The sequence below is a fragment of the Perca flavescens genome, chromosome 1, assembly GCF_004354835.1.
Source record: "Perca flavescens isolate YP-PL-M2 chromosome 1, PFLA_1.0, whole genome shotgun sequence".
NCBI classification, from domain to species: domain Eukaryota; kingdom Metazoa; phylum Chordata; class Actinopteri; order Perciformes; family Percidae; genus Perca; species Perca flavescens.
In genome coordinates this window covers 14,464,261-14,478,800 of record NC_041331.1, presented here as the reverse complement: position 1 = coordinate 14,478,800, position 14,540 = coordinate 14,464,261, and the positions used below count along the sequence as shown (strand labels likewise).

The 14,540-nt window shown below is 42.1% G+C and overlaps 1 protein-coding gene across 1 annotated transcript in view; it reads left to right on the top strand.

Moving 5' to 3' along the window:
• znf609b (zinc finger protein 609b) overlaps positions 1-14,540 on the top strand; it is an 86,837-nt gene that overhangs the window by 19,329 nt on the left and 52,968 nt on the right. The window contains exon 2 of the mRNA XM_028586532.1: positions 6,913-7,799. Within this exon, the coding sequence (XP_028442333.1) occupies positions 7,041-7,799 (759 nt within the window). The 5' untranslated portion in view covers positions 6,913-7,040. The remainder of the gene's footprint in view (positions 1-6,912; positions 7,800-14,540) is intronic.

Here is a 14,540-nt window from a genome sequence, read left to right as displayed (position 1 = left end):
CCTCAGTGGGCCATTGTTTTCTCACACCAAAAACGGAACTCTATAGTTCAAGTATAAAAATGCTGGTTTTGGATTTTGTAAATTAATGTAATATGCCTGCTCAGACCCGGTGAGAAGCTACATGGCAGTCAGGTCAAGAAGTCAAGAAACCAGTTTTCGCTCACCAGTTACGTGCGTTTAATGTCCGATGACGTTGCAAATTCATTCAACAGTACGTGCAGCAGCACAGGAAATAGTCTTTGCCTGGTTAACATGTAGAATTGATGAACTGTGACCGAAACAAATGACCTGAAAACACAAGTCGTTTTGACATGTAAACTCTAGCCCCTCTTTCACACAGAGATTCCGCAGTAGCGCGGCAATGAAGCTCCGTTGTTATGGCGGCTTTGTTTATTCACTCAGAAGAACCGAGCAAAGGCGGCATAGCACGCTGGCATTCCGGGAGTAAAAGAGGCATGTCGTGTAACACAACCGTGTCGGCGTCTAGATTGTACGAGCCGATCCGCACCGTTAATCAACCGCACAAACCTGACCCACAACAACCAAACGTTTGCATTATAGGACCACAATTGTCAATAGAGAGAAGGACAGAGACGGCTGCAGCGTCCATATGTGTGTGCATGTGTGAGAGAGAGGAAGAGAGCAAGTGGAAGAGAAGGTTGACTTCTGCAAGCAACGTTTCTGTAAGTTATTAATAATTTCAGCTATACTTGGGACGCTGCTTTGTCACTTTTGACCTGCCTGTGGGTCGACTTGTCCATACTGTACGTAGTCCCGCCATGCCGGCTGTCCCTTTCACATACGGACAATGGTTTGTCTCTTGTTACGGTTACGGATCTGTGACTACCTCCACTGCCGGCTTAAAGGTGCAACAACTGTGTCACCCCCCAATTCCGTCTTCGTAACTTTGACACAGACAGCGGGGCGGCATATATAGGCACATTAGTCCCGTCTAGAACATTCTGTATGAAAGGGGCTCCTGTTAGTGCGGATGTAGTCTTGGTGTGAGAGTGAACAAAGCACGCAGCGTACCGAGTACCGGTAACTGGGCATAAGTCACCTTTTCTTTATCAAAAGACAAAGAGACAGATCGCTCTATTTCTGTTCCACTTAACCCTCTTTACTGGAAAGCTACCATGGTGAATGATACAGTTTTTGAGGCAGTGTGGTGTGGACTTTGCTTTTTTTTTTTTTTTTTTTTTTTTGCATCACACAAGAGCCTGGACATTGAAGCCTCGTCAGCCAGAGAGCAATCTGCATATTTCACACTTCTTTGGTTGCTGTCGATTTGAGTCATGCAGTTTGCCAGCCGAGAGATGCAGAAAGCCGCTGCAGTCAGGAATAAAGAAAAACAAAACTCTTTGGCTACCAGCTGACGCGCAGACTCCTGATTTCTATCACCTGGATTGGCTCGGTACATTTCTATTTTTGTCATCGGCTAAAGCACACAATCCAATTACATGGAGGTTACCGTGGGGCTCTCTGGACGGGGACCTGCCTGTAAATGAACTGCAGAGCGAAGGATGCACATTGCCAGACTCTGTACACTTTATTTTTTTTTTTTTCTCTGCATACGTTAGTGCAGCAGTTGCTATTTTTATTTTATTTTTTACCCTCTTTGCATTCTGTCCAAGTGACTTGTAACCAGAAGGCATGTCAGAAGCACTTTGTAACCACTTGGCTGTGTTTCATGCTGACGAGTTTGTATAGATCTTATTATTGTACACATTGTTGGCATCTAACTGATAATGGGCAGTTATGTGGCATTCAATGGGGGATTTAAAGTGTATTTTAGTTTTTTACTACCAGGGATAACTTTAAAGTGATGGTTGAATCTTGTGGAAGACTGTGTACAGCTAAGAAAAAGTAAAAATATGTTCAAAAGGTCCATCTTGACTGGTAAATTATCAGAAAGTCCACAGAGTTCTGAGTCGTTTGGGTCTCTGTAGGATCCATCTAACAGTTTTAATTAAATGACAATATATTGGGTTTCTTTTAGTAATAGATTATTTACTCCATATAGAAAAAAAATGATTTCAAACACAAGTTACAGAGTCAACAGACCCAAACATTCTAGATTTTAAAAGGATATGAAACAAAAACTAAACATGGCATCTCTTTGCTTTTACCATTTGGTGTATTGTTTAAGTTATGCATGGGGTGTTGGCCCAACCCTGATGCTCCTGCATGTCCCTCGCAGTTCAACCAGTCAGCGCATGTTTGATACGCAGAGCCACAGCTATGCAAGGCATGTGGTTTTGGAGTTGTTAAAATCTCCTGCCTTCTCCCTTACTTCTCTACAAGACATATTAAAGCAACTTTGGAGAAGCATCTTTCAGCCCTTAATAAAGATTTAGAGTATTGAGAGCAGAGATCAAACAATTATCATCATGACCGCATACGTACCTCCAATAAAAAAAACGAAAACATCAGAGCATAGTGTATTATGATTGTAATTCTACCAGGAACAACAACAAACAATGGCCTGGCCCCAGTGGCGTTGTCAGTATACGTTTATTGTGACGAAAGCATCGCTCATATCTGTATTGCCTTAAAGAATGTTTTAAACTGGAATAAAACCGTGGTTTCTGTCATTAAAGTAGCTATGTTTTAATGCTGATTTTCATCTTCAGTAATTATTGTGATAATATCATGCATTGAGACTGTTCTGGCTTAGATAATCACACCGTGAAATTTTCATGTCGACACATGCCTAATTTGAGAGCATATCTCATTTATGCCTGAACGGAGAAGCTGTTTGCTGTTTTTTTAATATCCCCTGCAAGGATAATTACCTGTTCTGCTCTCTGACATACGGGGTCTTGAAGCATATGTTATCCATCACATGCGGTTATTTGTGGCGTAGAAAACACTGAATGTGTATATTTAGTGAATTCCATGTTCTTTTGCCTTTAGAATTGGCTGCATTTGTGACACAGTAGGAGTCACTTTGTAATATTTCCCCTTGCGCCTGTTGTTCATTTCCACCTTTCCTTTGCAACCCCTCTGGATCCACACCCCCGCCACTTACAAACAGTCCGCAAAATGGCTAGATGAGTGCTGTGTCGTGCTCCGTGCCCTGAACAGAAATATAGACAAACCTCAAGTTTCTGTTTTATGCACAGTTGGTGTTCCTAACGGTCACATGCAGAAAACTACATTACACCAGGTCTGAATCAGTGGCGTTCCACAGCAAATCAACTAGAAATCGCTTTTCCCCTGTCTTTTTTTTTTTTCTCTACACTTTGAATGCAGCTTATGTGGCCTCTGTGATAGATTGCTGAATGAAACTGTGAAAAAAGGACAAGCACTCTGGGAGTTGCACAGGCTGCATGCCTTTCGCTCAACAGGGCACTCACTGGGACATTTCCTCAGTGGGGCTTTTTCAAAAGGGCTTGCGCTGCAGTTCCAGCTAAGGGCAGTACAGTAGGTCAACCGCCGATAGAGTTACAACCGCTCTGTTGTGGAGGTGTTGGACAAATTAGACCTCACAACTGTTTACCCAGTCAAACAGGGACAGCTGCATCTCTCCACCTTTCAAAACCTGCCACCGGCTGTCGTTCCTTTAGGGAGCCATCTGTGAGGAACAAGTAGGCGCGGCGATCAAATGATTGTTCAACAGTTTTACCTCTGTCACTGCTGAGGGGGATACGAACGGCCCCTGAACTGAATCGACATGAGGCCCTGTGCATTATGTGATCCAGCTGCCATTTTGGACTGTTCTAATGAGAGCTGAGTAATGGTGCAAAATGACTGCTTTGCTGGGAACAACCCAGCTTTAAAGACTAGAGCAGCAGTATCTGAATTGTAACAGTTGGATGTTGTTTTTACATCGCTCTATTTCCTGAGGAAGATTAAACCATGCTGGTCTGGTGTGCGGTGTCATAACTGGACAAATGTTTATAGGCCTATAGAATATTTCTTCGAGCTCTTCCATTATAGAGAGATTAATTTAATTGTACTCCCAACAGTAATGAAGCAGAAAATATGCGGATATCCCCATACAATCTCTTTGGATGCTTTCATAGTTATCGGTGAAGCTTCAGGATTTGATTTGATAAGCCCATCAGGATGAGCCGTATTTACACAAGGGCTGATAGTCTGGGGATGTAAAGTGAATTTATAATAATTTCAGACTGTGAATATACAAGTGTAATAAATAAAGCAGAAGTTAGATATTCAACACATTTTAAGCAAACAGCTTGATATCTCCAAAAATTAGGACGTTGTTTCTAGTGGTTTTATCAATTCTTCAGTTCACTTGTTTGTCCGCACAGTAGGGGTATTTTGAGAATTAAGGTTTTTCTTTGCTGAAACAATGTGTTAATCAGCCTGTGATGCATTTTGAACTAAACCATTTTTACTAGAGATCTTAAAGGTCCCATGGCATGAAAACTTCACTTTTATGCGGTTTTTTAACATTAATATGCGTTCCCCAAGCCTGCCTATGGTCCCCCAGTGGCTAGAAATGGCAATGGGTGTAAACCGAGCCCTGGGTATCCTGCTCGGTCTTTGAGAAAATGAAAGCTCAGATGGACTGATCTGGAATCTTCCCTTTATGATGTCATAAGGGGAAAGGTTACCTCCCTTTTCTCTGCTTTGCCCACCCAGAGAATTTGGGCTGCCCATGAGAAAGAGTGAGACATCATGGCTTGCAAACAAGCGAAGCATGGCTGTTGGTCTAGGCCACACCCCCCCCCACCTTGCCCCCCCTCTCTCTCCTCCTCAATAGCATATAAAGTTACAGACACAGAAATGGCACATACTAAGGAAATCTCATTGTGGGACTGGCTCTAGTGGCTGTAATTCTGCACAAAGGCTGAATTTCGGGAAAGAGACTTCAGATACAGTATTAGGGGACCACTAATAGAAGCATCCAAAAAACAGCATGTCATAGAACCTTTTAAAGGTAAGTCCTCGCAAGACTAGGAAGAAAATATTTCATATACCCACTTGGAAAATTAGGATTCATTACTTAAGTTGCAAAACGCAAAGCAAAGCTACCATGGCTACTAATCAGAAATGGGGACACTTATTTAGAGTTTTTTTTTTTTTTTTTTCTGTCCGATAGCCGGCCCCTCATAACTGATTATTATGATTATAAACCATTACCCGACATGCAGCCAACGGAGTCCAGAAAATAAAGAGCTTAAAATACAACTTGCCAGTGAAGTTAAAAAAATAGATCGCATAGCCTATATTTCTTTTACAATGCAAAACAACCTTTTTAAATTACTTTATTCTTGTTTTAATACCATTGTTTTTAACCGGTAGTATTAATTGGTCAGAATTCTTATTGTCTGTTAATGGCTAAACGGTTAATCATTAACATCCCTAATCAGAAATAAGAACCTATGGACATAATTTGGTTAGGATCTTTACAGGGCTCCACTATGAACTGTTTGGCTGTATTTTGTAAAAAGCACAAAGAGAATTATCAGCATCCATGCCTGTTTGAGTTGTATTGATTTCATCACCCTTAGCACCACTGCAGACTCTTTCGTGCTCAGGCTTCCTCATCCGTCATGTTCTTTATCGCAGGGGGGGCCGAGAACTATAGATGTGAGTGTTAATTATTTATACAGTGTGCTCAAGACTTTTAGAAAATTGACTCTTTCTGGTACCAGATCAACACCAGTGTATTCACAGCTTTGGGGGGGGGGGGGGGTGGTTTACCCCATAAGATGCAATGATATTTTTTTTTTTTTTTCTCCCTAGAACAGATAGGAGTATTAAGTACTGTATGTCGTTTGTGTTGATTACATGAATATATATCCGTGTCCTTAATGTTTGTTTATACAGGAAAGAAGATTGTATCACTTATGGCACACAATAAGCTATGGCTTGACAATTTAAAAAAAAAAATCCTCACAGACGACGCTCCAAATAGCATTGTTTGTAGTATTTAAAATGGACAAACTAATTGGCTGGTGCTGAAGGCGACTACTAAAGCGCAGTTAATGGTACTGATGTACCTGCCAAGGCCAACTGTATTTATATAATGTGTTATTTACAAGGGAAACTCATTGTGGTTAACATTATAATTCCTCTGCATAATTTCAATGTAGCGTATAACTAAAACACATATAAGAGATTTCTTTTCACAGCCACCTACTCACGACGGACACACAAATGACAAAGATGTTCACGTCTTTCTTCTTTGTGAATCAAAGGGAGATTTTCAAACACAAGAATAAAACCTAAAAAGGACCTTCGGTCTTCTAAACCCTAATCTGAGAACATATATTTGATCTGAATTGTGAAAATTGAGTAAGTAACTTAAATTTCTTGAGGTTCCATTTTGAAGACAAGCTATTTATAACCTTGTTGATCTGCAGTTTGTCCAAAATGATGATCTGTCCTGGAAGGAATTTTGCTGAAAGATATGAAACATTGGTGACCTTTTTGGCTACATTGTGTAAGCAAATACAACAAACCGATGTTCTCCCGAGCCAAACACTGGTTCATTCAGGTTTTTAAGCTCCTCTGCTAATGCAAGATTACCATTGTGCGCTTTAGTTGAAAAGGCACGGCTCCATAAACCATGCGGGGGTGTGTGAGGCCAGCTACTCCTTATTTATCAGCAGTGACACTATCAGCAGTGCCTTGTGAAAAGAGAGCCAGTCATTCAGAACAGTGGGGCCACCTTGGCTGTCAAAGCAGGATTTAAGCTACATTTCCCATGGTTGCCATGACGACTGTGGGAAGTGAGTTAAGGAGAGGGTTTCGGAGCAGTGCTGTCACACCAGTGGGTATTACCATAGTGGTTTGCGCAGTGATCCTCAGAGAATTACTGGCTTTTTTTTTTGTGTTGTTGTTGTTGTACCCAATGAAATGGCCTTTTCTTGTGATGGCAGAGTTGTTATTTTTATGTCAGAATTATTCGATTAATATGTCTCTCTTCTTTTCTAGGGTAAAATGTGGTTAAATGGAACTGGAACGAGTAGACCGTGAGGATTCTCTAACCCTTGCCCCTGAGTCCCAACCGTCTGAGAGGGTGTCGGACCTCACTGAGGCAATCCTGGGCCGTTGGCTCTAAAATGTCCCTAAGTGGTGGCACTGCAGGCGGGAAAGGTGTGGACTCTAATGCGGTGGACACTTACGATAGCGGGGATGAGTGGGATATCGGTGTTGGAAATCTGATTATTGACCTAGACGCGGACTTAGAGAAGGACAAACTTGAGATGTCGGGCACCAAGGACGGCATGGCGGCACCACCCAGTGCAGTGGCAGCGTTGCCGGACAACATCAGGTTTGTGAGTCCAGTGTCTGGCTCTCAAGGCAAGGAAAGCAAATCCAAATACAAGCGCAGCAAGAACTCTAAAGACAATAGTAGCAAAGCTTCAGCTGGCGATGGGGGCAAGAAAGAAACTCCAGGACGGACTCAAGCGGAGCCAACGGGCACAGCAGCGAGCGCAGGAGCCGCCGGCAACAATTCCACCTCTGGGAAGAACATTGAAAAGGGGGGCAAAGCCTCCAGAGGTGTTCTGAGTGGTAAGAAAGAGAAAGAAGGGGCTAGTGGGAAAGGTAAGAAGGACAAAACAGACGGAGCCCCAGTCGTGGCAATCGCTGCTGCGGAGAAGGACGTTGTGTCTCAGGCCCAGGTTGCTTTGGGGAATAGTCGCGCTGCGTCCTTTGAGAACACACAATCAACAGACTTGGCAGAAGCCAATCAAATGGGGAATATTGCACTTGAACCTGTAGGGATCGTACCAGCCTTGACCGCAAAAACTGAACCAGAGGAGGTGGAAAATGGTAGTAGTGAATGCAAGACGTTAAAGAAGGTGAAAAATGAAAAGGTAAGTTTTTCTTTCTTTCTTTCGATGCTGCATAGATTTCTTTGGTGTCGCGTTATGTTTGTCGTTGTCAACGGTAGGACAATTGTAAAGTTACTGTTGACAGTAGTTTATATAAAGTTGCTAAAAGCAGTATGCATCTTGAAATACGTTGCAGTTGTTTAGGTGAGTAGTCTTTTATAACAAATATACCCAGATATAAACTATTTACAAACCTACTTATACTATTATTTGTGGAACTTGAACTCGAAATAAACGGAAAAAAATATGCTAGCTAGCTTGCTTGCGTCTTTTGGAGGTAGCTGCAGAAGTGATATTGTGCCCTGAACTCAATTGTTGAAATGTGTTGGCAGCAACCCCGTTATCTTTTTTTTTTCAGAAGCAACAATGATACAACTGTGGAGTTGCATTTTTGAAAATTGTGGTAAATGTAACACAATACTGAATTTCATCAGCTTTATTATCGGGGGTATGAATTAATACGTTAGGACCGAGCACTGTAGGACTCTTGGAGATGCACTCCATTCCCTGAAGTTGTCTGACATGTGATGCATGAAGAAGACCTACTGCTGTTTTCTCTTTCATTACCATACGGTGAATAAGAGCACCCTTGACTAATATGATGTTGAGACCAGCTTCAGGAAATTTTTGTATTTTTTTTTCCTTTCTTGACAGCAGATGCTTGATGCCGATTTATAAAAGGAAGTACCTTCATGTTTAAAAAAAAAAATAACCCCGTCGTATGCCATGTTAAAAATGAATACCAGCCACCATCATTTGCTATTAACCAGGAAAGTGTTATGTACGGTTCACGGGCCAGTAAAACCCAAGTACTAATGTCAAGACAAGATTTTAATAGACGTTGTCGGCCGCATACCTCACGTTACGCCTGTGAAGAGAAGTAAATGTCTCATCGTGTTCCACTTTTATTTTCTTCACACAATTTCTACACTGACATCATCTTAAAAGAACAATATAAAGATCTGTGTAGCTATTCACCCCCACTTATCTTGTTCACTCATAGAGTGGATCTATCGCTGTGTCTATTGTGTGCCTCATCGTGGCCTTTTCATGCTCTGGCAGTATAAAAGACAGCAGAGCAGGGAGGTGCTGAGGACTGTTTTTGTCTGTCATCGTGTTCCATTCTTAATCCCACAAGCCCCAGCAATGCCTGGTGGAGCACTGTGTGGGGGAGGGAGCCGGTGCAAAGCACGCCTTCGTCGTTTTTCCTGCTGCTCTGAAAGTGGCGTGGGGGATGGGCTGCGAGGAAGCCTGTTTGACTCCTTAAATCCAGGACAACCAGTCAGGAACACAAGCTGTAGCGTCTCCTTGGGCTCACTGCTACGAAAGGACATTTCTGGGAAGTCTTTGTTAGCGTAATGTGTTTTAGAATGCAAAGTCTTCAGAGGGAGAAGCGCACGAATTGGGTTTCAACACTGAATAAAGGAGAGAGGTCACAAGCGCTTTCAAATATCTCGCTGGTGAAAGGTATCCTTGAAAATGTGATGGGAGAAAGAGGATGTAATTATGTTGCCGGACGCATCAATTTTGCCTAGAAGAGCAGATTTTATTTTGGCAAACCCAGTTAATGGCTATGAGTTAATGGGTTTTGATCAATAGAGAACTAGTAATAAAAGAACTGGATATCATGTTTTAAGAAGATCATTCTATTTGAAGGGTTCTCACGGTGCATACCCCAACAAAGGGAGAACCCATATGACAGGAGGCTTGGAATGAGTGACAAGTGTTTGCTTAACATTTAAAATTTACATTACAATTAGCTAGCATACATAATGTATATCACATGCCGTTCAGACTAATACCGCGCTGGCTCTGCAATAAGATATTCCCTCCGGCAACCGTTAAAGCGAAAGCTACTGCAAATGACTGAACTAAGTTTCACAGCCACGCGGACTGACAGAACAGCACCGATCCCGTCCTGACCTCCACCATAACATCCAGCCAGAAACCTAATCTCCATGCCTAAAAGGAGCATTTCACACGACTGTGTTTTGGCACAGATGTTGCAGCAGAATCCTATTTCTTCATCGCACACTAGCCACAGCAGCTAGCGTTCAGTGTCCTCAGGCAAGACTTTTTTGGCAGCCTGCACAAACTGTAAAATTGACACTACATCTGATGAAAAAGTAATGTTTGAAAATGTCTACTGACCTGACTCACAACTTTGCTACATATGTAGTCCATGTGGCTTGTAAAGTAATTTATCCTGCATGGTGATTTGACAGCATTATATCAGGTCATATGAAACTTGTATCTATCCCCTACCTGTTCTAAATGTTTGATTGCTGTAGATAGTATGAGTAATTAAATTAAATAATAAAACACAGCATTATTTAAGAAAATAATTCATTGTTGGGAAGTAGATTTGGAAATTTGTCAGCCTCATTACAACTTGACTGTTGATTTAATAGAACTAGCTGTCCCACGGCCAGTGTAATCAAAGCACCAATACGTGTTTAAGTATGTGTCTCACTAGCAGTCTTGTTCTCCGTGGTAGAGGTGTAATAGCAAAGCTACATTGTCTGTGTCCTAAGTTAAAGCTCCCCAAAGCATCGGCTCTCAGATGCTGAATAAATCATCTTTACTTCCTTCGTACAAGTGCTAACCACCTCTGAGTGTGTCCCACTCTCCCACCTCTCATTATACAAATCTAGAGGAGTAAGGCATTCGTTAGCTGCCTCGATGTGCCATCGGCCTTGATAAATGGAGCAGCTCTCATGGAAAATTACATTGGCAGTGTTACTTTGAAAAGTGGGGAGAGAGAGAAAGGAAAGGCAGCACCTGAATAAAAGAACACAGCCACCGCTCTGCATTGCTGCTGATGTCCAGCTCGGGTAGTGGAGGGATCTCATGAGAGCTTGCTTTTTTTTTTTTTTTTTGCCTCTCTGTGCCTGGCTGACTGTTGCTATTGTGTTACAGCTCATTCCTTTTAAGTAGTGCCAGCCAGGGCTTTTAAAGGCTCTGGAAGAGAAGAGAGACTGACTTATTTTAAGAAGGGGAGTAAATTACATCAAGAAGCTCACTACAGAATGAGGCTGTTAGCTTACCTGTTTGTGTTCTAGGAAAGCAGATGAGCGGAGTTGTTGCTTTATTAACAGGCTGACAGTACTGAAGTACATGATCAAATATGGTAGATCTCCTTTACGTCCTGCACAAACATGTATCGTGAGCAATTTAGATTTACAATATTTGCAGACTTTAGTGATGTATTAAGCTGCCAGTTTACTCTGTCAGAACTGCTTGCTGGACGGTCAAATAGCCTAAGGAAATCTGCTCCCCACACGCCTTTCCAACGTCCGATTAGGGGTGGCTTTGTCTGATCATTTCAAGTCAGGGTTTGAACTTCTCTCTCTAGCTCTATGAATTACTCGACGTGTTAGTTTTTAATCACAGCCTTCTTCGAATCATACGTTTTTACAACAGAGTTTTGGACAAATAACCAAAGTTATTCATCTGATCACTGTTCAATTCCACAGAATGTTGATCAATGATAGGATTGAATTATCTGCCAGCAGTTTCATTTTCTGTTGTGATTTCTGCGTTGTTGCCTCTTCCTGTTTGAAGCATTCTCCCTCGGGGAGTACTACTACAGGAAGAAAACATTTGACACTAATTGTTTTCCACCTCTGCCATTAGCAGCTGCCTTCACAATAATGTGAAAACACTAGACTAGTGTACATAACGTAGGAAAATAAAATGAAATCAAGGACATTAATAACAGACATGTTGAACACGTAGTTCTTTTTAAATTACTGAACAGCTGCTAGAATGATATAAATAAAATAAAAAAAGTTGGGCTGACGTGTGTCTTGTGTGTCGCGCACCATCGCTACTCGCCGACCCTATTCGGCTTCTTTTTAGACAGTTCCACATGTTGAATTGGCGTCTGTTCGAGGAATCCCTGTGATTTGGTTATTCAGCTTAAGCGAATTAGTGACTGAGAAGAAAAACAAAAGTGAGGTAATCAAGCTAACGACTGCACCCCGCTACGGCCGCTGGGGTGCTCTCGGCCCCTCCGCTCCCCCGATGAATGAATGACCGCCCCGGAGATGGACAATCTGGCTAGCCGTCTTGTGATGGCTGTCGTCCCGGCGGGGAGTGAAGCAGAGGGGCCGTAGGCTCTGTGCTGCTGCTGGCTGATTCGCACAAATGCTTTTTTTTTGTTGTACGTATCATAGCAACAGTTTGTATTAAAACAAATAGATTTTTGCTGTCTGCTGGCATGGAGAGTTATTTCCTCTCACGCAGGCGCTGAACGTACGTGGCACTTGGTCTTCGGCTGTAGTCTTTGCGGTGTGTTTAAGTTCAACTTTTAGTTGAACTTAACTCGTATTACAGCTACGGTAGCCTTCACGCTTCAAAAAGCCGGTCTGTTGCTCTTTACAATATCCTGTTCCTGAAATTAGGATCCTCCATGTTTCCTTCTTCAAACTTGCCAGGGCCGGGAAGCTACGATACCCATTAGCAGCATTAGCAGCACTCTGTGAGTTTATCATGTGACAGCGAAAACGCGAAAGGCGGAGCAGTATGTCCAGCAGATGTCCCTTACCGGCTAACGTATTTCAAGATGGCGCATGACTATGCGTCTACACCAGTTCATGCGAATGCAAATGTAAAATTTCAAGCCAAAAGGAATTCTTGGAATTGATGGTGGTGGTAAATATTCATGAAAAAGGACAAGTTTGTGAACGGGGCAACACAGATTTTGAGAATAAACAAGTAAACACGTTACACACTGGACCATGCATACCACATTTTCGCGGTTTAGCCTACAGTGTCTTATCCCTTACTGACATGCCGTTGCAAATGGAAACAGCCAGTAGAATCAGTATATATCAAAATAGCTTGTGTAATCACATGACGGTGTGTCCGTTTCATTGAGCATTCGATATTTGATTCCCCACAGCCCCACACAGCAGGCCACCGATACAGATGTTGAATTAGCCCATAGAAGAAGAATGCCCCAAAACCTTTATAGATGTGTGTTGCTCAGGAAATCCTTGTCGAGGAAAAACCACTGGCTTTTTGTTTGGAAATATTTCATACTGGAACCAGGTCTTTCCAGTCATAAACACTGCTGCCTGTAGTCACCTTGACCTCAGTGGATGTTTAGCTTGATTTCTTTCCCATCTCACCACTTACTTCCTGAAGGCTTTTGGGATTTGTTATCACTTCTGATTTTGAGTGTAAAGTATGCTTGCTTTTTACCACAAGTGCAATCTGGAATAATGAAAACGTTGACAAAAAAGGTTGCGGTTGGAATGAGTGCATCTGGTCTTTAGTAGTGAAAGGATCAGATTCTGCGATGACAGACGGTCTTAAACGAATACAGTTTTTATATCATGCATGACAACTTACCCCAAAGCTAATCCATGTGCATATAAACCTTAAAACTCCGTTTTTATTAGGACAGCTTGATTATTGAATGGGTAACAGCACTCTGTGACTCCCACTTTCAAGTATTTTGCTTTCATTAGGTTCTCATACTCATAATCTGTCAGCTAGCTCTTTTTTAGATTTCTTTCATCAATAATTATATTAGTGTGTTTCGTGTTTTTATAGATTTTGATCTCTAAGAAGTAATGTTTTAATGGTTCTGTTTTGTCAGTTTTAAACATCTAGTGTATCAGAGATCAGAAGCCTTTGTCTTGAAACGTACTGTAACACAAATAGTTTTTTTTTTAATGCATTTCTTTTCAATTAATCAAAAATATGTAAATATGTGATCTTCAGAATAGGGGCGGGTCCATGTCTGTAGAAGCGTCAGGCATTTAGCCCCTTGAAACTTGGCAATAGTTTTATTTTAACACCGGTATCATTTTAGAAACTTAATTTTACCTTCTTTTTTTTTTTAATGAACAAAAGGTAATATATTTCAGAACTTCATTAAGAATTGATGTGATGGTTTTTCTACAGGGACACAAAACGATGTTGGTCTACTTTTGCAAAAAGCAATCACAGATCTGTCAGACAAAGCCCCCGTCATGCTTTGTCTTTCCCTCCACGTCCTTCTCTCGCCTAAGCTTTCCACGAGGTGTGTTGCTGTGTCTGGATCGGCTCGCTATGAGGGGAGGCATGTGCGGTGGGGGGGAAGGGAGAGCAAAGGCTTGTACCACTAATTCAGCTCATGAAAGACTTATGCAGCAAGAGCAGCTGTCTTCCATTGTCAGGCTGCAAATTTCCAGCGTGCCTCATTTCGCCTCTCAATGCGTGAGTAGCAATAGAGCCAGGGAGGAAACAAACCAGAAGAAGAAGGGGAAAACAAGCGAGAGCCAAATATCAAGACTTTCGATGTAGGCCTTGTTATGTTTTTTTTTTTTTTTATATATATATATTGAAACCCATAGTGGGTGTGCGGTTGGACCGTAGTCTAATAATAAACCATGAGCCTATTCAGACACAGTGTGCAGTATGCAGATAGATAAAAAAAATAAAAAGGGCTCTGCTGTGGTGAGAAGGGAGAGAGAGGGCATTTGAGGGGTAAGAGGAGGAGGAGGAGGTGGTGGTGAGGGTAAAGAACTGCCTGGGATTAGCAATGGAGGGAGGGAGGGTTGAACAGTGTTATGAATGGATAGAGTCTTTAACCCCCCCCAACACACTGAATAGTTTGTCACAGGCTGCTGCGGCTGTATGTGGAATGAGAGGAGCTGGCTGAGAGCTCTTGGATTCCTGAATCCTTGAGGCATGTGGTCTGATTAGCAGAACAAAACCCACACAGTGGGG